The sequence below is a fragment of the Hippopotamus amphibius genome, chromosome 15, assembly GCF_030028045.1.
Source record: "Hippopotamus amphibius kiboko isolate mHipAmp2 chromosome 15, mHipAmp2.hap2, whole genome shotgun sequence".
Taxonomy (NCBI): Eukaryota; Metazoa; Chordata; class Mammalia; order Artiodactyla; family Hippopotamidae; genus Hippopotamus; species Hippopotamus amphibius.
In genome coordinates, this window is record NC_080200.1 from 6,932,318 (window position 1) to 6,954,986 (window position 22,669).

Genomic DNA, 22,669 nt, shown 5'->3' on the forward strand with positions numbered 1-22,669 from the left:
AGGTGAGTTGGAGTTAACCATGTGAAGAGGCAAGGGGAGGGTACACCTGGCAGAGGAAACAGCTCTAGCAAAGGCCCCAAGGTGGGAAGATGGCGGGGAGATTGAAGAACTTGCAGGAGTCCAGTGCGACTGGAGCCTGCAGAGTGACAGGGAGGGTGGTGGCTGGGGGAGCAGGTGCCAGATTATGTTGCTTTGAGCGCCTCTGTGAGAAGCTATACTTTTGACCTGAAATCACTGAGTTCTAGTCTGTGTTGGTACAAGTCCCCTTTGGCCTGTTGGGGCCGACCTGTGAGGGGCTGTGGCCACTTCCAGGATGACGGTAGGGGACAGCTGAATGTGACCCAGTCGCACTGACACGCACACACTCATGCACGGAAATCTACACAAGACAGAACTTTATTGATGTAGGGCTTCCTGGCGAGGGGTGTGTGGGCCCCATGGCAGGGCCTGTAGCACCATGATGGGGGTGGCCTGGATGACGTGGTCCCCCTAGGGCAGGCAGCGCAGAGGTCGCGGTGGATCTTCCCAGCTCTGCCTCCCCCCCTGTAGCTGGTCTGGTCAGGGGGAGGGTGTCAGGGAGATGGTGCTAATCCCCTCCCCCATAGCGACATAGATACCCCCCCAGATCAGAGTGGAGGGGTAGGGCAGTGCTGGGGGCGGGGGCAGGGCACCGGCTAACCCCCTCCCCACCCCCACTCTTCACAGTACATATTCCGATCAAAGGCGGGGGTTGCGTTGGGGCATCTCCCTATGGGTGGGTAGAAAGAGCGCTAGGGCGAACTGTTATTCCCAAACCCACCCTGGAGGGGTTCTCATTCTGAACTGGGAGACAAGCAGAGGAGGGGCCGTGGGCGTGGCCAGCCCCTCTCCATCCCCGCCCCTCCCCCCCGCCCCCCGCCAGGAGCCCCGCAGGAGTTCCCAATAAATAACTTCCGGCTCCATCTCACCCTTCGCTCCCAGCTCCTCCCCCTTCGGGCTCCTCCGGGCTGGCCAGCTGCAGGCCTGGGCCCCCCACCCCATCGCCGCCCGCAGCCGGCGCCCAGCCTTGGCTCCGAAGGCCGCGCGCCCTCTAGCGGCCCTGGCAGGTTTTGCAGCACATCTGGCGGAAGTAGGCTCGGCTGCAGAACTGAAATTTCAGCACCAGGGGGCAGTAGGCGACCTTGTTCACATCCTTGCACTCTGGAGGGGGCGGGAGAAGAGGAGGGGTGGGGAATCAGATCTCAGCACCCCTTCCCGCAGGGGCGCGACAGCTGCCTACACAGCGCTTCCCAGCTTCCCTGCGCCTCGGTTTCCTCACTTCTCAAAGGGGGCTTATAACAGTAACTATGGGATTTTGAGAGAGAGTGCAGGTCTGGGACTTGGACACCGTGTTACATCAAGAGAAAAGCGCTCCTTTTCCAGTTATCAGTTTGGAGCTGTCATCCTTGCTTGTTTCCCTTTGTAACAGACTGAGGACCTTCAGCTCATGGGCAGTCCCTCCCCTCAGGGTATTGGTGCATTCTGTGTTCAGGGTAATTGACAGTCTGTTCATGACAATAGACCTGGGTTCCCACTTAGCAGTTAATGATGTATGACAGGGACTGGTGCTAATAAAGGACTTCACGTGGGTTATTTTATATTTTAGTCCCTCTCCTTAACGCGGCACTCTCTCAAGTGAATATAGTAACCCCCCCCCCTCCTCTTGATAGATGTGAAAAGGAAGGCGCAGAGGTGAAAGGTTGAATCCAGGCAGTTTGGTTCCGGCGCCTGGAGTAAGTAAGCTGTTGTTCCATATGAAACATAAATTTCCTTAGGCAGAAAAAAAAAAGGGGGTCTATTTAAAGCAGTGGTTCTCAAGGAGATGCGATTTTGCCTCTCAGGGGATATTTGGCGATGTCTGGAGACATTTTTCGGATTTCACCGCGGGAGGAGGGGTAGTATTGACATCTAGCAGGTAGAGGTCAGGGATGCTGAATCCCCGACAATGCACAGGGCAGCCCCCACGACAAGGAATCACCCGGCCCCAAACATCAATAGTGCTTGAGGTTGAGAAACTGATTTAAAGAAAATTACCAGGCGGATAATATTACAGATGCAGACAAGCAGGGCGAAGGTCATGGAGGTGGTTGGAGGAATGACCTGAGTTTGGGCCCCCAGAAAAACCAGGTGCCTACAACGCCTGGCGCACAGTGGCACCTAACACATGTTGGCAGACAGGGGATGGTGAAAGATGGTCTGGGGAGACAGAGAAAGGCATTTCGGTGGTTGGAGAAGCTCTGGAGCCAATGGTCAGGACCTGCAGCTCTCCTATCTATGGCTTCCTCTGGGCAGGGCCCTCCTGGTGCCCCTTGGCCTCCCGCCCCACATACCTTCCAGGCTGTCCCCGGGGGGCGCGCTGTCACACTTGGCCTCGCACTGCTGCGTGGCGGGTGGCCGCAGGGCCTCCGCGCACTCGCGCGAGGGCTGCCCTGTGTGGCTGGAGCAGCGCACCGGACGCTGTTGCTGCCCGAAGCCGCACTGCGCGGAGCACTGCGGGGAGCAGCGGATGAGCCGAAGCTCAGTACCGCCACCCACCCTGCCGCCCCTGCCCTGGTTCCCGCCCTGCAGGGCGCACCCGCCTACCTCGCCCCACTCCCCCGCCACCCAGCGGGCCGGCGGGCAGCGGCGCAGGTTGCAGCGCATGGTGGCCGGCGGCTTGGCCGCGGGCGGGCAGTGCGCGGGGGGCAGCGTGGCGCGGTGATCTGCGCTCTTACAAAGGACGACACGGTGGCGGAGGCCTGGCCCGCAGCTGGGGGTGCACTGCAGTTGGAGGGGGCGTTTCATGCTCAGTGGGCGCCTCCCTCTCCGCTCGCACAAGGAGTGGGGAGGATGTTGGTCCGGTGGGAGGTGAGGACGGTACAGCTAACTTTGGACCAGCCACTGGGGGCCCACCAGGGCTAGTTGGGAGTGGGGAGGCGCCTCCGTGTACACCTGACGTGGGCAACCCAGGCCCCTCCGTGCTCTGCACAGGGAGTGGGTTGGGTGCAGGCGGGAAGGGGCGGCTGACCTCCGACCAGTCGAGGGCGGCCCACTCCGGTGGGCAGGCGGGGCCGTGGCAGGCCTCCAGCACAGGTGGGCGCGGCTGCGGGCAGGCACTGTCGTCCAGCGCCTTCTCCTCTGCGGCAGACACGCGGCGCTGGCACACGACGGAGCGGCTGCGCACGCCCGCATCACAGCTGCGACTGCAGCGCGACCAGTTCCCTACGACCCAGCTGTGGGGGGGAGGGGCGGTCTGAGACAGTATGCAGGGCAGGCCACTCTGCCCTTGGGGCACTAGCAGATCCTCCTCCTCCCTGACAACCAGCATCATTATGGAAACTGGCACCGGGATGCCTGTTGCTCCCGCATCCCGCATCGGGAACTTAGAACATCATTACTCTGTACCCACATTGGGGGCAGGGAGACGCATCACCCCAAGGGGAGATGATTACCTGGACGTGACCAGGGAGCACCATTGTTCTGACTCTGCCTCCGGGGGAACCCTGACCTCACCTTAGGGAGCACTCACTCCTCTGATCCCAGTTGCACTGTCACTCCAGCGCTTGTCACCCTGACCCTGCACCCCGGCAGGCACTCACTCGGGTGGGCAGGGCTCTGTGTTGCAGGCGCGCTGCCTCTTGGGCAGCTTGCTGTGGGCGCTGCAGTGGTGGGGGGCCACGGCTGAGCTGTCCAGCTGATTTCGGCACTCCACGGCCTGCACCTGGCTGCCTGGGGGCGGGCGAGAGGTCTGCTCAGCCCAGGCTGACCCAGAAGGTCAGCCTGGTGACCAGAACCCCTCCACCCCCGTCCCACCCAGGCCTCACCGCCTGCACACTGGGCTGAGCACTTGGTCCAGGGTGCATAGTGCCAGGAGTAAGGAGGCAGTGCATCGCGGGCGATGGGTGCATTGAAGCGGTATCGGAGGGCAGGCAGCTCAGTCCGGGCCAGCACCTGGGGTTGTGGGGTGGGGGGGGGATCAAATGGAAGTCAAGTTCGAGGCCCCACAGGGATGCTAACGTTCTCCTGCACCTTGCTCCCAGCCCTGTCGTTACCATGATGATGAGAGATGCGTTAATGGGTCCCAGGGCTTCTAGGCTCTGGGTCTGATCCGGCCCTTGTCGCAGCTGAAAGGTGGTCCCGGCCAGGGGCAGGCGGTGGGGCTGAGGGGTCCCAGGCAGCCCCTCCAGCAGCAGGGACTCCTGGTCCCCCTTCAGGGCTGGGGGACAGCACAGGGGTCAGAACCCCAGCCACGCTGACACCCCTGCTGACCCCCCAGTCCTCATCCTCCCACCTCTGGCTCACCCAGGTGACTGAGGGAGAGGTTCAGGTCCTGGATGAAAATGTGGACGGAGCCTTTGGGGATCCAGACGACTTCCTCGTACCCTGGACAGTGGAGCTCAGATGTCACCCACTTGGCCCTTCCCCACACCTGCTTGTCTCCCCCATTCCTGGTCCCTGATATTAGCAACTAACCATCACCATGCTAAGCACTTGCAGAGATATCCCACCACATCCCCAGCTCCGAACCTGTGACGTCAGATGCGTCATCACGCGCACTTTACAGATGACAAAACTGAGGCTCAGAGAGACAAAACAACTTGCCCGGGGTTTTATAGCTAGGAAGTGGCTGGGCTGGGATTTAAACCTAAACTTTCCTACCTCTCAAACCACTAAAATGGTCTGACCCACCCCTACCCTGCAACAAGCAGCAGGAGTGGACTTGGGCAGAGGGAAGGGGGCACCGTGGGGCCCTGACCCACACAGGGTGACCTGGTGGTTTTAGCAGTCAGAGTCAGGTTCGCAGTGGGCTCCTGGATGATCTTGGGCCCCTGTGAACCCTCTATCTCTGCCCACCTTCGAACCCCATGATTCCTGGTTAATCTGCCTGGACCCCACACTCTTCCCTGAACTCCACACTTGGTCCTCAGTGAGTATTTGGTCCCTTAAGCCCACCTTCCCACTGCCCTCGTCCCCTCACTGGGGTCTCTTCCTTCAGCCCAAGGTTGGGAAGCATTCAGTTCCACCACACCCTGCAGCTATCTCAGCCCCTAGTACACTCTGTGCTCCAGCACAGAGTTCCTCAGCCTCCCTGGAGAGTCACGCCCGTGACCCCCCAAGACCCCACATGGGGCCCTCAGGATGGGGCAGGGGAGACATTTAGGTCCCCACCCCCTTGAACACGTTAATCACCAAGGTTTAGGCACCAGAGCCCAAGCCGGTCCCTGACCCCGACCTGGGGCATCATGTCCAGGACCTTTTGGGGTCCCTGACACCCCATCAAGCCCTTGGGTCTGAGGAGTCACTGATCTTGGCTACTGTGGTGGGGCGAACCCTGCCCCCAGCCACCAAGTGGGGAGTGTGAGAGGGAAGTAGGGGTCTCTCACCGGCCCCAGACAAGGCTGGGCCGAAGACCCCCTCGATGGTTTCGCAGGCGCTGCCGTCACCCCCGCACACTCTGCACTTGTCCTCCCGTAGGTCAGAGCCCAGGACCCGGTCGCAGCCCACGTGCTGGGGAGGAAAGTGGTGGGAGAAGGGTATGAGGGAGCTGCCCCTCTCCACCTCCAGCCCCATCTCGCCTCCCCTCTCTTGCGGAGTCCCCTCTACCTTGCACTCGCCGCTGACACAAATGTCCACCGTGTCTGGGCGGCAGGGTGTCCCGTCCACCACGGCTGCTGCCCTCTCCGTGTAGAAGTTGAAGCCTTCTGCTAGGCATGTGAGTGAGCAGGCCTTCACGCCCCCTGGGGGGCACAGCCCCATCAGACCGAGGACCAGACCCCAGACCCGACAAGGACAGGGCAGTTTAGGCGGAGAGAGTGGGGACCCCTCTGCTGAGCCAGGCACTGCTGAGCCACATCCTGGGTGCTCTGGCTCCTTGGGTGGGTAGGGGGGCTCAGGGCAGACCCCATGATGTGATGTCCAGCTGCGGCTGCCCCCTGACGGCCCCAAGGCCTTCCGAGTCCCCGACTCACCTCCCCGGTACGTCTTCCAGGTATAGAATTTTCCCCGGAAGGGGACGCTGTCAAATTCAGAGCATTGCATTTCCCTGAAGTCCTGGGAGCCTGGCGGACAGTCCTGGGGGCACAAAAAGGGAGAAGTGGGGAGGCCAGGGATGGGGGGGATGCAGTTAGGGGCAGAGGCCCAGGGCTGAAGAACTAATGCTCCGCGCGGGGGTGGGGGTGGGGGTGGGACACGGACACACACAGGTGTGGCTGAGTTGGGAGTAGATGGCTCATTAGAGTTTGTGGGCAAGCTGAGAATGACACCTGGGTTTCTGGTTTCAGACCCTGGGGCCTTTCTTGAGAGAGCCGGCCTAGAAAGAAGCAAGACGCACTCTTCCGTGAGTGTGAGGGACATGTGGATGGAAGTGTTGGACAGGAGACCGTGGTGCTTGGTCAGAAGGCAGTGCAAGCAGCGGACGAAAACTTGGCCACTGAACTGGTGGCAGGGAGCTCGGGTCAGCTTTGGGGCAGGGGCGGGGCTTTCGGGGGAATTCGGGCAGTACAGGGAGGGGCATGTGTTGCTGGAGAGGGTTGGGGGGCGGGGCAAGCAATTATTTCCAGGTGGGAGACGCATGTACTGCAAAAGCGTGAAGAGTTGGAAGGAGACAAGGCCCAGGGCGGGCGTAGGGAGAGCCAGGAAGGGAGGGGGTGGCCGCTGCAGGTTCCCGAGGAGACGGTGGCCAAGCCGGCCGGGGCTCGTTGGAAGCTGATTTATGCCTTTCTTTTCCCGCGTGTAAGGGGGACCGAGGGTACCCGGTTTGGGGTCCTGGGGGGACTCACGTCAGTGTTGCAGGAGCGGTGCCTCCGTCTCTCGCCCAGGCAGTACTTGCCCCCGATCGTCGGCCTGAAAGTGGGGGCGTACAGGAAAGAAATTGGGCAGCGAGAGTAGGGGGCGAGGACCGCCCTGCTCTCCCGGCAGAAGGGCCTGAGGGCTGACCTGGGGCTGTCGCAGTGACGGCTGGAGGAGGACACGCCGCCGCCGCACGTCCGGCTGCAGTCGCCCCACGGGGTCCATGGGCCCCAGGCGCCGTCCACGCCTTCCGGCCGCGACCCAAAGGGAACGCAGACCCGCTTGTAGCACCACTGCGGGTGGGATGATGGGGAGGGGTGAGTCGGGCTTTGCAGACTCTCTGGGATTTGGCGCTCAATCCTCTCCCCCTCCCCCCCAGCCCCCCAGCCAGCGGTCTGAGCCCTCCCGGGGTAGGGCGAAGGGCGGGGGGACGAAGGTGGGGTCCGAAGACAGCGAGCCGATCAGGTAATACGGGGGCGTGGCTAGGGAAGCTAGATACTATTCCAATAAGGGGCGTGGCCTAAGCTTCTCCAATGGGTGGTGAAGCTAGCATTGGGACAAACGTGCAGGGCGTGGCTTGGGAGGGGGTGTGGCCCCAGACCGCCGGATGGGACCTGCGGGCAGTGGGCGTGGCCAAGGCCGATAGCGGGGTGCCGCGGTGTTGGGGGCGGGTGGAGGCTCTTGGCCAGCGCTCACCCCCTTGTCGATGGTGTGCGTCTGGCACAACGTGCCCTCGGCGGCCGGGATGCTGTTGGTAATGCACCGGTTGCTCTTGCTGAGACACCACAACTCGCTGCAGACCTCCTGCGGGCCAAGGCGCCCGCTCAGGCTCGCCCCCCTCCCACCTTCTTTGGGAAGACCCAGGAGGCCCGCTCACTGTCGGCTGACAGTGGGGCCCCAGCGTTCCTTTCCTGGGTCTCTTTTTGCAACCCCTTGCGGGGCATGGGCGGGGACCTCTTCTCTGCCTATAAGCAGCACTTATCAAACACCTAGGAGTGCCACAAACTCCCTTAGGCACTATCATCCCCATTTTACTGCGGGAAAACCAAAGCTCAGACAGGTAAGGTCACTGGCTAGAAGTTACACAGCTACTAAGGGGCAGTCTGGATCCTAATCCAGAGCTTTGATCCCAGGGTCTATGACCTAATCCCTCTACAGTTCAACCCATGGCACCTCCCAAGTTTCTAGAAGAAACCTTGGGACCTGCTGAGGAGTGAGAGGAGGGATTCTGGATTCCTTTTTAGAATGGGCAAAGCAGCCCACCCAAGACAAGAGCAGCAGCTGAAAAAATCAGAACTGATGATGGCTCATGTCTCTAATTTTTTTTTTTTCCCCAGCTGGTGGTTCTCATCGTTTTCTCCACCTAAACTGGGGAAGCTCCCAAAGCTTTTAATCTGTGGAGGGTTGAGAGGGGATAAGGCCATGCTGGATCTGTGTGGAAAGTTCCTCTAGTTCTCCCAGTGAAATATCAGCCCATCTTCTTCCTGAGTCTCACTTGGGCTGGCCCAGACCCTGGCAGCAGGTCCTGTCCATGGCAGGAAGCTGGACCAGTCCCAGGGAGTCACTCACACCCTTCAGGTCCAGGGTAATTAATATCCCTGGACAAGCCCCACTGGGTTCGGGTGTGACCGAATTTGACCTTCTAGCCAACATCCTGCCCCACTTCCCAGGGTCTTCCCTCTGAGAAGTGGAGATCCTTCTGTTCTCTTTTTACAATCACACGTAATCCTCTCTTTGCACTTGATCCCTTCGAGCTTTGAAGATCTGGGATTGGACCAATCAATGGCTACAGGAAGGGACCTTTCCTGTGTCAGCTTCTGAGAGACATCTGCACACAGATGAGAAGTCTGGAGGGCTGTCCTCAAACCTCCTCCCTCAGAGGATACTTCTCATCTAAAAACTCAGCATGGTTTGCTGGCGTTACTAGGCTTATGTTCTCCTGGCCATCTGTAAAAATATCACAGCCTCTCATCCCACTTATGACACCACTTAAAGATAACTGCCTATTTCAGCCCTGCTTTTCCTTCTCTCTACAAGGAGATGCCATGGTATGTGTGAATGAGTCCTGGGCTGCTCTGGGAAACTTCACTACTGACTTGCAATACATTTGCCCTCTCTGGGCCTCATCTATAAGATGGGCCTTGTCTACACATGGCTGGGAGGCATGTGACAGAGTCGATATGAAAGGGCTTGCATAAATGCCCTGTTATTGAGTAATAAAGACCACAACTATCTCTGGACCAGGCACCAGGCCCAGCTCTTTACACTTATTAACTGATTTACATGTAGTCAATAATTTACCCCTTTGCCAGGAGGGCCAGGAAAGTGTTTCTTGGAAAAATAAAAGGAAGAATCAATTCAACATACAGTCAGCAATGGTCCATGCTTGATAATGTGGAACTTTCTCCACTCACCCACCCCTTTATAAAGTTTAGATTGATAGAGAAACCTAGATTCCAATCCCAGCTCTGCCATGTTCTCGAATTGTGACTTTGGGCAAGACATCCCCCCTATACCTCAGTCCCTTCATCTGCAATGTGGGGATTGCCAGGAGTTTAACTGAGATGATACATATCACATGCTTGGCATAGAGTGAGCATTCAGTAAATGTCAGCCATTGTTGTCACTGTTAGGATACCTGGGACACAGCAGATGCTCAAGAGTACCTTGTGAATTCTTTAGGAATGCATTAGAGGGAGCTGTAGTTACCAGCCAAGTTGGGTGGGGTGGGGTGGTGAGAATGGGTTAAATATAAACTGATCCAGGGTTTTTCTCCTTGTCTTGCACTGGAATAAAGTGAGGGCATTTTAACGGCTGCTTGCTCCCCGTTTTGAGTTAACATGGCCTTAGCTTGGACAAAGTCATTCAAACTGATCTTTTGAGTCTTGAGGATGGGGACTGGGTCTGGGCTACTACGGCTGAGGCTGTGAGGGGTTTGGGGATGCGTTCAGGGAACTGGGGGAGGTGGGCAGTGGAGGGGCAGATCCCAGATGAGCTGGTGGTCCCTGGTGGCTGAAGAGGGAAGCCAGTGGGTCTCCAGGTTCCTGGGAGGAGCTGGGAGTGGCATCCCCAGCTTGTTTCTCTATGAGTGAATGGGGCTTTGGAAGCTGAGTCTAACCCTCAAGAAACAGCGAGGAGTGATCAGGAAGCTCAGAGCTTGGCCAGCTAAGGACTGGGGCCAAGAGATCTTGTGAACCAGTCAGTGGGGATGTAGGGAATGAAGACAGGGTGTCCCTGGAAGGCTCTGTCCAGTTTTTTGCCAAGTGGGGAAGATGGTTCGTCCCAAGGGAAGCTATTTCCACCAAATCTGGATGTCTGGTTAAAAATGGCCCAGTTAGGGATCTTGGGACTTTAGTCCTGCTGCAGCAGAAGGTGAACCCCCCAGGTTCTCCTCAGCTCAGTCCCCAAAATAAGGGTCTGGAGAACCAGGAGATCCCATTCTTGTTCCCGATCACTGCAACGGCGTGTGACATTCGCACAACGCCATGCTCCTCTGTCCCCCCATCCCCCACTGAGGCTCAGGTCCCTTCCCAGCCCTCCCACCCTCACTGCCTGTTTAGGGGTGCCCGCGTGCAGTTTCCCACCGCTTGTGGCCCCCCCACCCTGGTGATGGCGGCTCCCTCCCCTCCCAGGAAGGAAAGCAGGAAGGCTCTCTCTACCCCGTATTTACACTGACGCGATTTGACTCCATGTTGGAAGCGGCACTGTTCATCTGCATCGTAGGCCTGGCCAGGGGCCACTGTTGGGTACACGAAGTCCTGTCTGGGCGGCCGGTTGTTCAGGCAGAGCCCCAGGCCCGAGCTGTGGTGAGAAGAAAGCGGCTGTCATGCTGGAGAGCTGCAGGCCAAGAGCGCAGGGGCCCTGTCTGGGTGGGGGTCCTGGGGAGCAGCCCCGTGACTCTTCTCAGAGGCAGCCCTCATTTCCAGAGCCGCCCCCTCCAACATGAGTGCGAGTCCCTAGGCGGGACAGGCAGGTAGGTCCTCACTCCAGAAAGCTGGTGATGTAGTCACGGCTACAGGAGGACCACACAAACGGGTTGGTCTTCATGGTGATGTGCGCGGCCATGAGCTTCGCCGGGTCCTGGCCACGGGCCCCGCAGCTGTTCCCCACGCCATCGTGGTTCATGCCAAACCTGGGGAGAGGAGCGGCGGCTCTGCCGGGTGTTGAGGGACCTGCCCGGCGCCTCCCGCCCATCCCCTCCCACGTCCCCGGCCTCACGTGTGTCCGATCTCGTGGGCGATGGTGAACGCCGTGGCCAGGCCGATGTCTTCGTTGATGCTACAACTTCTCTCTCGCTCACACATCCCGCCCACGGGGGCCAGGCCTGGGAAATGGGCGTGTGGGGGTGGGGCTGGGGGCTCAGGGCTGTGTCTGTTGACCCTGTCCACTCTGCCAGGTCCCCACTCCCACCAGGGCCAGTGTCACCCAGCCCACTGCCTTCAGAGGTGCCTGAAACCTAGGGGACCCGGGTACCTAGTGTGCCGCAGGGTTTGTTCTTGTAGATGCAGATGTCATAGCTGTGGAAGGAGAGGGGGGCCGTGAGGGTGCTGGGCTACCTCCCTAAGCCCTGCTGCCGCCACCCTACCCGTCTTTGGCTATTGAGTCCTGCCTGGGAAGCGCTCCCTGCCTCTGAGCAGAAGCCTCACGCTCCTCCCCCAGCTGGCCTTGGAGATGCTAGGGTGCATCAGTGACCAACTGAATGAATGACACAGTGATGGAAGGCTGTGTCAGTGCCCCCAAATAGCCCCACAGCCGCCTCCCCACGTTCTCAGGCTCCCAGCAGCCCCTCCCCACCTCCGGCTCCCCAAGCGGGTGGCTCCACAGTCCCGGCCTCTCCCATGTCCCAACAGACTGGACCCCTGCTTGGACCTGGACAGTCCCTTGGACCACTCGTCCCATGGCCCAAGTCCTCCTGGAGCTGTCCCCGCCCCTCACCGCGTGATGAGCACCGCCGTGTCATGGTCGGCCACGCCGTTCTCTGGAATGGCATTGCCATGGCCGCTGCGGTTCACGATGGATTTCTGCCACTTACAGAAGCTGTCCAGGGACTTCCCAGCATGGTGGGTGATCTCCAGGGTGGGCTGAGGATGGACAGAGTGACGTACTTGGCTACCAGCCACACAAGGGAGGGCAGGCAGCTCTGGCGTGCAAGATAAGGTGGGGGAGCCCCCCGCACCTGGTCCTCTGTGAGCAGGATGAGGCGTGTTACCAGGATATTAACGATGTTGCCCAGACTCGAGTCCTGGAAAAGTTTGGCAACCTGACCTCCAAGAAACAAGAGAGACCGAGTCTTAAGAGGGGCTCAGAATAGAAAACAAAAAAGTGAAATGATGACAACAGCTTGCTTCAATTAAGTACCTACTGTGGGCTGGGGCTCAGGCTAAGCCTGCCACCTAGGTCTTCAAAGGAGTGGGCATTATCATTCCCATTTTACAGATGAGCAAACTGATGCTCAGCGAGGTTAGGATGCACATCTGGTAGGTACTGGAAGTGCGATTCAAGTCTGGCTAAGCCTGCCTGCCAGTGCGTTTCTTTCCAACTCACCCCTCCCCTGCTCAGCTTGTTTGTCTACTTGTTCTTCATCCTCCCTGCCCACCCACCGGCTGCCTCTGCCCAGAAGTGGCCTGGAGGATGTGCACATCTGGCCTCATTCCATACTGTCTGAAGGTACCAATTTAAGCATCCCCACCGGAAGGTGGAAGTGTGGGGGCAGGAAGCTCTGGAGACAGTGGTCAGAGGGGAGGAGGAAGTGGCCCAAGGGTGAGTAGGCACAGATGATGGAGGCCACTTTGTGCAGTCCAAGAAGATCTTGGAGCCCTGAGCCAACACCATTCCATGTGGAAACCCCCAGAAGCCCTGGCAGGTTTGAGGGAACTTTGGAAGGCCAAGGGAGCAAGGCAGGGCCTGGGCAGAAACCAGTGGTATCAGATACGACGTTATGTCAACATAATGGGCAATCTGTCTGTGCTAAACTTTTTCTCTTCCCTTTTTGCTTCAGTGGAACAATAGTGTCACTCATCAAGCCCTTAGTATGTACCAAGTGCTCTAGCTGACTTCCCTCCCACCAACTCTTACCCCTTTCTGATAGGTACTAGTATAACCCCATTTTATAGAGACAGAAACTGAGGCTCAGAAAGGTCCAGAGTCTTGACCAAGATCTAGGATGGGTGCTGACTCTAACTGAGCATGGGTCAGCCAGGTCTGGCTGTGTGGATTTATAGGCATGTGCTTGGGTGGGCCCTGCAAGCAGACAGATGTGCGCCTACATGTGCACTGCTAACCTCAACAAGTACCTGCAACCTGCCTGTTTATGTTTTATACAGCAAATAATTACAGGGTACCTTTTAAGTGCTTTACCAATTCACTGCATCCTTATGAAGTAGGTACTATTATTATACCCATTTTATAGATGGGTAAACCAAGGCAGAGAGGCAAAGTAACTTGCCTAAGGGCACATAGTTCAAAAGTGGCATAGCTGATATTTCAGGCCAAGCTGGGTAGCTCCCAAGTCCATGCTTCTAGCCACTGCGCTAGGCTGCTTCTCCCTCATTCCTGGCCACAAACAGCCCTCCTTTCTCACTCACCCTGTCCTCTCTCTCCATTCTGTTTCATCGGCCTCAGGTCAGGGAATGGGGGGGAGGGGTGACACCCCTTTTCCTGACCTCTGTAGCAGGCTCCATGTTCTTGGGGGCGCCATGCCCGGGGAGGGGGAGGCACTTACAATGTTCATGATGGCCAGCACATACTGTTCCACGTCTCGGCGCCCGTGGTAGGCCACCATCATCTTGTCAGCCACCACCAGGGTCTCCACATAGCGCTCTCGGCTGACCGAGCGCTTCAGGCCTGGCTGGCCACGCTCTGTTTCATTCCCAAGGGGCCGGGCAGGTGGCGGTTTCAGGGTGCGCAGCCACCACGGCCGCCCCTTCCACGGTTTCTCATCTGGATGGACAATTTCTGGTCATTCTGCTGCTTGCTCTGACTGTCCAACTCTCTGTCTGATGATTCATCTGGCTGTGTCAAATAGCTCATTCTTTTGCTGCTGGTTCTACAATGATGTGGCTGTCCCACTGCCAAACGGGTTGGTTGAACAGCCGCCCAGCATCCCATGGCAATCAACATGACCATGCAACTTCCCGACAATTCCACTGCTCGAATGGACGTGTGTAGCAGCCTGCCTCAATGCCAGAACTGTGTGCTTGTACGGCTCCCTGGCCTCCTGACTGTGCAACTTTTTACTCACTCTGCTGCCCAACTGTCTGGCTGTAAAACAATCTACCTCCCTGATGGTCTTCTAGCCTGGCTATCCCACTGACTGTCCAACTGTGACACCATCCACTTTTCTGTGTGTACAACCCACTGTGGTTGTGTGTCTGCCGTGGTGTGCTACTCTGGAACTCTCAGATTATGCAACAAATTCAACGTTCTGGTGGCTTTGCATTTCCACCGGACAGAGATCATTTTTTTTAGCTGTACAATTGTCCTGGGGAACCTTTTGTTGTCTAGCTAGCTTCCTTACTTTCGCATCCCCTAAATGTCTGATGTTACAATTGTCCGCCTGCAAGTCTGGTTGTAAATCTGATCCTCCGAATGCTGGCTAAGCTCTCCTGGTATTTTCCTTGTGCAACTGCCCCAATATCTGTTTCCACCATCCTGCTGCTTAGTTGTCTGATCAGATGATAATTGTAGAGATGGAAGGTTTTATACCTGAGCACCTGCCCGGCTGTCCAGCTGCCTGTCTCACTGACTGTTGGGCCATCGGACTACGGCAGTGATGGATGGGCTGTTCCACTGCCTATAACCCTGCTGACTGTCTGCATTGCTCCCTGACGTAGCTGTCTGCTGACCTTCTGGTTGGAGGGATGCTGCCATCTACCTCTGCCTCAAGGCAAAGATGTTGTGCAGCCCCTCTGCCCAGCCCTCAGAGAGACAGATGTACCTCTCACTCCACAGGCTGTGTCCAGGTGGGGATGACGCAGGGAGGAACGCTTGTACACCACATGGGGACCACTCTCCTCTGGGCCCCGATGCCCCTTGGGCCCACCTTGCAGAGGCTCGATTAAGTATTCTTCTTCGTCTGCCACAATCAGGCCATGCTGGGGGTTGGGGAGTGGGACAGAGGGCTCAGGTCAGGTTCTGGTTCCTAGGACCCCTGGGACCCTATCTCTGTCTTTATGACTTCATTCCTTCTATTTTACTGGGTTTATGTTGCTATTCCTTTTTCAGTTTCTTCAGATGGATGTTCAACTCATTAATTTACAGCCTGACCTAAGGCTATACATTTTCTCCTACGTACTGCTTTAGCTGCATCCTAAAATAGCTAATCCTTTTGATTAGCTTGAAATGTTTAAAAAACTTCCATTGTGATTCCTTCTCTAACCTATGCAAGTGTTTTTCTTAACTCCCAAACTTGCGGGCATTCCCCCCTACCTCCCAGAACCCTCCACTCACCAGGCCCCCACAGGTGCTGATGGCCACATGGGAGCTGCCGGCCTGGCCCTGCAGGTGGCCGGCGTAGAGGCAATGGGGCCGGGCAGCCCTCTGCCAGGCCAGGCCCTCTCGAGTCCAGTACTCCACAGAGACGTGCCCTGCCAGGAGGCGAGGGCTGCGGGTCAGGTTCAGCAGGAAGTGGGTGCTGGGCGCAGCCACCTTGTAGAAAAGGCGGGACTCTGCTTGGGGCCCGGTGCCCCGACGCTGCCTCCGGGGGGTTGGGGGCGAGAAGGCCAGCAGGGCCCCGTTGTGGTCCACTCGGGTGGGGAAGGCGATCTCATAGCTCTCCAGACTGGACAGGAACTCATCTGTGGGTGAAGGTCAAAGGCCTGGGGTGGACCCTGGGAAGGACCCTTGCATCCTGCTCACTTGGCTGCAGGATAAACGATGCTGGCTTCAGTGGGCCCTGCATCCAGATCACCTGCTGCAAGACTGTGGCCTCACTGACCCCAGGGCCTGCCCCACCATGACCGCCATCCCAGCGGCACTGACCCCTCCTCAGTTCCTTGCTCAGTCCCCACCACCACCCCTGAGGAACCCCTACCTTGAGACCGGAAGGCGTGTGTGACCTCGAATGTGAGGCCCAGCCCCAGGGCGAGGGCCCAGCGGAGGATCTGGCAGGCAGGAGCCATAGAGGCCACGTGTCCACATGTCTCTCCCCAGCCCCGGCTGCCAGCAGCCCCCACAGCGCTGCCTTCCCTGTTCACAGCCTGGGCAGCATCACCGGGCTCCTGGGAGGGGAGAGCTGGGTCAGGGGGGCCTGGTCCTGTTGCCGGGCAGAGCCAGCACCAGGCTCCCTCGCCAGGCAGACAAGGGCATCTTTTGCAGCCAGCCCTTGACTCCCAGCCTCCAGGATGCCCATGGCATTCCTCGACCCCCCGCCCCCGGTTTGAAAACTCTGAATGCATTTCCTTACTCAGCAGCCTTTCTGTCCCCCACCTCACCCAGCATCCTCCACATGCTCTTAGGACAGGCAGGGACCTTGACGCCACGAGCACTTACTATGTGCCAGTTACTGGCCAAGCACTTCATGCCATCTCATTTCATTTCCGCAATAACCCTGAGGATTCATTCATCAGGTAGCGATTCTATTTCATATGGATACAGTCCCTCCCCTCCCACCCCCTCCCCACCCCATGGGGCTCAGTTTCTCAGGAATGACAGATGACAGACAAGTAAACGAAAAGACGTGTAATTCAGATCAGGACACGTTCTTTATAAGAAATAACCAGGACGCATGGAAGTGGAGGTGGGAAGGATGAGAAGTGAAGAGACAGGAGACAGTGTGGTGGTCCAGGCAGAGGAATAGCGGGGGCAAAGACTCAGGGGCAGGGAGAAGCTTGGTGTGGACCAAGGATCACCAGGGCTAGCACAGGAAGGCAGCGAGGGGAGGCTGGCCTGGGACACAGTTGAAGGCTGGTCAGCGTGAGTTTCCAACCCAGATTAAACCAGAGGCCAGTGCTCGGAGCACCCCTTCCCTCCCGGGGGCCCTGCCTCTGGCTTCTCTGCCATGGGGAGCACCACTCACCCCGCCAGCGGGGCTGCAAACCCCTGCATCTTGGTCTCTGTTCCTGTGACCTCTCCCCCACCCCAGATTTCCAGCCCAGCCCCTAGTCCTGCTTCCTCTCATTTCTCCTCGCAGCTCCAGGCCTGCCGGGCAGGTCTGTTTCTCCAGCATCTGCCCCAGGCCAGCCTGCCACAGACATCACTTTGGGCCACCACCCTGTGCCAAACCCTCCACCCCCCTCCTGTCTCCGCCCTCCTCCTCCTCCTCTGTGCAATTTCCCCCTTAATCACACACTGTCTTGTTTTCTTTGCAGCCTGGCCAAGTCTGAGAGTTGATCCCCAAACAGGGCAGTTCAGCTCCTGAGGGATGGAGCCAGGTTTCCTCCAAGATGTCGACTTAGAGGCTGACCTGCCCCACTTCTGATTGGACCCCTCCAGTGATGGGGAGCTCATTCCTACTCTAGGATTGTGTTGCTCTTTTCAGATGGGCTGATGTTTACCCCTTAGGTTTCTCTTTCTCTCTTTTTTCTTTACCTTTTGGGGGCTTCAGTTGGTGGTGCGGTGTCGAACCCCTGTGTGTGTTTCTCTCTGGGCCTCAGTGCCTCTTCTGGGAGCCTGGACAGGGCAGGAGGGGGCAGTGAGGAGAGCAGAGCTGGGTCTGGAGGTCGGGGGTCGCTGAGGACACCCTGCCCTTCGCTCCGGCCCTGGTGAACCTCCTCCTGGTTTTCATCCTCCCTCTGTTCCTAGTCCCCACAACCCCCAAAGTTCCCTCCTCCCCACTTCTGTCCCCACCCCCACCTCCTCCCCTATTCCATTCTCAACTAGCTCTGGGATCAAAGCCCTTCCTGTATGGGGTCCCTCGAGCCCCTTCCTGACTTAACCCCCCCTGCCCATGCCCAGGCGGCAGCATTCTCACTGCAAGTGAGGCTGGAGTCCCCGGCCCCCAGTCTTGCCCCTCTCTTCCTTCGCACACTGCCAGGCCTGGTGCAGAAGCTTCCTTCTGCAGTGGCTCTGTGGCTCCGACCCTGGCCTCTCCTCCGGCTCCCCCCTCCTCTGAGTCCTCACCACAGTCCTCTGAAGCTGGGCCCCTCCCCCCTACAACCTCACCCCCCACTCTGGCGCTTCCAGCTCAAGTAGGGTGCGGAGGACAGGGCAGAAGGACCCAGCACAAGTGGTGGGTGGGCTGCAGGATAGGAGGAGTCTGGAGGGGGACCGTACAGGTACAAGGTGTCTGCTAGGGTGAGGCCAGGGAAAGCATCTGAAACAATGCTACAGCTTGGGCTGGGAGGTGTGACCTGTTCAAGGCATTGGGGGGACCAAGAACAGACTGGTGGCTTTGTGGGGGGGGGGAAGAGGAGGCTTGGGGGCGAGTAGAGGATTCCTAGGCCTGAGGCTGGGGGTGGGGGGGCCACAGGATGTCAGCAGGGGGTCTCCACTGGGCCGTGTGGACTGTGTATAGCTGCAATTGTGTGTATGTGACTTTGTGTGTGTCTGCCCATGTGACCCTGTGTGTGGCTGTATGAGCGTGTTTGTGTGTGCATACCCTGGCCTGGCCATTCCCTTCAGCCCCTCCTCCTAGCAGGCAGGAGGGAGGTGGCCAGCGTGGGGGAGGGTGCCAGCCCGCTGGAGGCTGGGGAAGGAAATGCCGGCGGAAACGGCCTCTGGAAACAGAGGCTCCATCCCACCCCGGGGATCCTGGAGGGACCTGCTGCTTTACACCCAGACTTCCAGGGCCCGACTTGGGGACAGGGCCGCGGAGCCTCCCTGTGGAGGCCAAGGCCGAGACTGCCCAGGCAGAGGCCTGGCCGCGCTGGTGCTGCACATCTGGCCGGGCAGGCAGGAGAGGCGGCAGCCCCTGCCTGGAGAGCAGACAAAGGCCCAGCCCGCAGGAGGAGGGGGCCGGCACCCGGCGGTCCGAAACCAGCCGCTAATTAAAGGCCTTGAGCCGATGGCTGGAGACACCCCGAGACAGATGGCTGTGGCCCCGGTGACCAACTCTGGGGAAGTAGGCGGCGCCACTCCCACACCCAGACACACACACACACTGGCAACTACACACACACACACTTGAGGGTGACCACACCTGTGCAGCTGGAGACCAAGAACCAGGCACTGCAGACCCACAAAGGACCCCTCCCACACTCAATACACACTCACACACCCAAACACCGAGACACACAACTACACACTCCCCAGACCTTTGCACTTACACACTTATCCACACACACACACACACACTCAACCCTGGGGCAGACACACACCCCCGGGCCTACGAGCACAGACACGTACACACGCATTGCCACACTCATAACAGACCAGGAACAAACTCACAGTCCTCCAAACCTTGAGAGCCACCAGATGCACGTACACACCGCCATTCACACACTCGTCACACTCAGGCACACACGAGGACCCACCGGCAGACGTCTGGAGAGACCCACTCACCCAGACTTTTACACCCAGGAGACACTGATCTGCGTGCACACGCACTGGCTTACACTCACACCTCCGCAGACACACAACACCCAAATCACGCATCACACTCAAATTCAAACACAGCCGGACACACATTTGCACACAGGCACACACGCGCAGACACAGGGCATTATACAGACGTGGATGTCCGTGTGTCCGTGTACACACACACACACGGTGAAAACAAACCCAGACAGGCGCTCCCAGGAACGCAGGGGCGCGCTGCGTGTCGCACACGCTTCGGGACATCGCGCACAGCCACAACCCCCGCGGCCCGACGTCCCGCCGTCCGGCGGCCCGCGGCCATCCCCGGGGCGACGACGCGCACCCACAAAGCGCCCCGCGGCCCCGCGGCCCCGGCCCGCCCCGCGCCGTTACCCGCGGCCGGCCGCCCGCCCGGGCCTCCGCCTGCCGTCCCCGCCGCCGTCTCGCCGGCCCGCGCGCAGGAAGGGAGGGAGCGAGCGCGGCGGCGTGGCCGGGGGAGGGGGCGCGGGGACGGCACTTCCTGAGCAGCCTGCCAGGGTTATAAAAAACCCCCAAACCGCGCGCCGCCAGGACCCCGCCCGCCGCCGCCGCCGCCCGGCCTGGGCCGCGGGCTGGACCCGAGCCAGGGACCCGGGAGCTCCGGCGGCCCCGCCCGGCCCGGCGCCCCGCCGGGGAGGCGGGGGAGGGAGGGGGGAGGGGGATGAAATACGATGGGGGCGGAGATAATGGGCGGGGGCTGGGGGGGGAGAAGGAGGTGGAGGGGTGGGGGAGGGGGCGCGCGAGAGCCTTGGGGAGAGGGAGGGCGGGAGGGAGAATTGGGTAGGGGTAAGGGAAGTGAAGGAAGAGAAGGGGGTGGTCGGGGGAGGGGGGAAATGGGAGGGAAAGAGGCGGGGCAAGGAGGAGGAGGCAGAATCGCGTGGGGGTGCGGGGTGGGCGGTGGGGGGTGGGTAAGAGGCAGGAATGGGGCCAGAGGGGGATGGGGAAGCAGGGTGGGGGAGGGGAGGGCACACTCCCTCGCCGGCATCCGCGGCGTCCCCAACAGCTGTTATTTATTGAGGGCTAGTCTTCCAAACAAGCATTTATTGGGCGCCTCCCGTGTGCCAGGCACCGTGCCCGGGGAGGCTGAATACATCTCAACCCGTCCCCGCCCTCCCAGCGCTCCCCTCTGGGAGTTTGATCAGCCCGAGCCTGGGATTGGCCTGACTCGTCCCATTTCACAGAAGAGGAAACTGAGGCCGGGGAGGGGGTGGGGGGAGAGTGAACGCTCCATGGGGGTGGGTGGGGGCCTGTGGGTTTTGGTTACCCTTGGATCAGCGCTCAGTAGACGTGGAGCTAACACATGAAAAAGGTTGACCTGGACTTGGCAGGGATGGGATTCGAACCCTACGTGGCTGGCTGCCCCACAGGCCTCTGGGTGCCTGTCTAGGGGCTGGTGCTTTGGGAGGGGCAGGGTGGTGACCCTCAGACCTCACCATTCCAGGCATTTTCCAGGCCTGGCTAGCAAGCTAGGCAGAGGCTGGCCTGGACTTGCCCTTGGCCTTCTCAGCTTCTTCATCCCTTGGTGGGTGGGTAGGTAGTAGCCTTTATAGGGCAGCTGGGGGAGAGGTTCACTCAACAGCAAACATTTGTTTTCTTTGCCTTGAACTTGGAATGATACGTTAGGCCTCCTGTGTATGGTGGATACTCCATAAATACCAGAATTCTCCTGGAGCTCTCGCCAGGTTACAGCTCCACCTCAACCCCCCGCCTCGCCCCAGGCCAGACCAGAGGCGCAGCCCATCCTGGTGTCTGCTACCCACTCCCCACCAGGGAGAAGCAAGTCTAAGTAAGCCCTCTCTGCCTCTGCCAGACTGTCCCTCTGTTCCCCGCGTGGGCCTGTTGGGAGCCCACCCTGAGCTGCCTTCTGTTTACCTCTTTCTCCATCTGAGTGGTGGCTGCCTTTGCAGTCTCAGTTTGCCCTGATGCTAGAAGCTCCTCCTTTCAGCCCAGTGCCTGGTCCAGCCACAGGTCCTTAGTCTGGTGATGGGTGGCCACCAGACAGCACTGAGAATTTCAGGGCTGCTTTGAACCAGGAGCTCCCAGCCTCTGCCACTTACTAGCTGTAAAACCTCCTATAATTATCTGGGAAACTGGCTCTTTGCATTCACTCCCCCTCCCTGCCGTGCCCACAACCCCAGATGTCCCTTGGGTGCTCCCTTTCCCCATTAGGTGTGGTCTGGCTGAGGCATGTAACTTGGCCCTAAGCTACACCCACATCCCATCTCCTGGCCTCCTGGATTGATTGGAGGATGGGCACTTAACCAGCCCTCAATGAGCTGTGTCAGGGCTTTTGCAAGGAATCCTGGGAAATAGACTTTTGTATCTTGAGTAGCATTTGAAGCTGAGTCCCCATCTTAGACGACAGGGAGAGACCTCTTATAAGACTGAAGCCAACAGACTTGTGGTTGCCAAGGAGGAGGCCGGTGGGAGAGGGAAGAATTGGGAGTTTGGGATTAGCAGAGGCAAACTATTATGCATAGGATGGGTAAGCAACAAGGTCCTATTGCATAGCAGAGGGAAATATATTCAATACCCTGCGATAAACCATAATGGAAAAGAATATGAAAAAAGAATATATATATATCTGAATCACTTTGCTGTATAGCAGAAATTAACACAACATTGTAAATCAGCTATACTTGGGGGGCAGGGGGAGAAGGGGAAGCTGGGACAAAGTGAGAGAGTAGCATAGACGTATATATACCACCAACTGTAAAATAGAGAGCTATTGGGAAGTTGCTGTATAACAAAGGGAGATCAACTCGATGATGGGTGATGCCTTAGAGGGCTGGGTCAGGGAAGGTGGGGGGGAGTCGCGGGAGGGAGGGGATATGGGAATATGTGTATAAATACAGCTGATTCACTTTGGTGTACCTCATAAACTGATATAAGAGTGTGAAGCTGGGGCTTCCTAGGTGGCGCAGTGGTTGGGAATCCGCCTGCCAATGCAGAGGTCACGGGTTGATCCCAGCTCCAGGAAGATCCCACATGCCCGCCGAGCAACTAAGCCCGTGTGCCAAAAAAAAAAAAAAAAAATTTCAAAGAGTGTGAAGCAATTATATTCCAATAAAGAGCTTAAAAAAAAAATGAAGCCACTTGGTGGAGGAGGGTAAGGCCCCAGGGCTATCATTTCAGCCCTGAGCCATCTGTTCCTGAAGCCCATAGCTGGGCTTTTATTCATGCAATCTTTTTTTTTTTAAGCTCTTTATTGGAATAATTGCTTTACACTCTTGTACCAGCTTATGAGGTACACCAAAGTGAATCAGCTGTATTTATACACATATCCCCATATCCCCTCCCTCCCGCGACTCCCCCCCCACCCCGTCCTCCCTGTCCCAGCCCTCCAAGGCATCACCCATCATCGAGTTGATCTCCCTTTGTCATGTAGCAA

The 22,669-nt window shown here is 58.4% G+C and overlaps 1 protein-coding gene across 9 annotated transcripts; it reads right to left on the reverse strand.

The window, feature by feature from the left end:
- Positions 1-378: 378 nt before the first annotated feature.
- On the reverse strand, positions 379-17,034 carry ADAMTS10 (ADAM metallopeptidase with thrombospondin type 1 motif 10). Of its 9 annotated transcripts, none has more exons than XM_057709125.1 (25): positions 16,802-17,030; positions 15,818-16,004; positions 15,235-15,581; positions 14,723-14,879; positions 13,508-13,725; positions 11,963-12,046; positions 11,722-11,867; positions 11,260-11,303; positions 11,005-11,110; positions 10,772-10,918; positions 10,457-10,587; positions 7,483-7,534; positions 6,934-7,079; positions 6,777-6,840; positions 5,967-6,069; positions 5,602-5,724; positions 5,382-5,505; positions 4,300-4,380; positions 4,050-4,213; positions 3,822-3,948; positions 3,597-3,726; positions 3,026-3,230; positions 2,602-2,778; positions 2,349-2,508; positions 379-1,179 (listed from the first exon to the last, which is right to left on the reverse strand). In XM_057709125.1, exons 1-25 carry the CDS (start codon positions 16,949-16,951, stop codon positions 1,070-1,072), a joined length of 3,483 nt encoding a protein of 1,160 aa, XP_057565108.1. In that variant the 5' UTR covers positions 16,952-17,030; the 3' UTR covers positions 379-1,069. The 9 variants fall into 9 exon arrangements, with proteins under 9 accessions (XP_057565108.1, XP_057565107.1, XP_057565106.1 ...); XM_057709124.1 differs by having other exon boundaries at positions 5,602-5,735; positions 7,483-7,590; positions 10,446-10,587; positions 16,802-17,029; XM_057709123.1 differs by having other exon boundaries at positions 6,777-7,079; positions 10,463-10,587; positions 16,802-17,031.
- Positions 17,035-22,669: the final 5,635 nt, after the last annotated feature.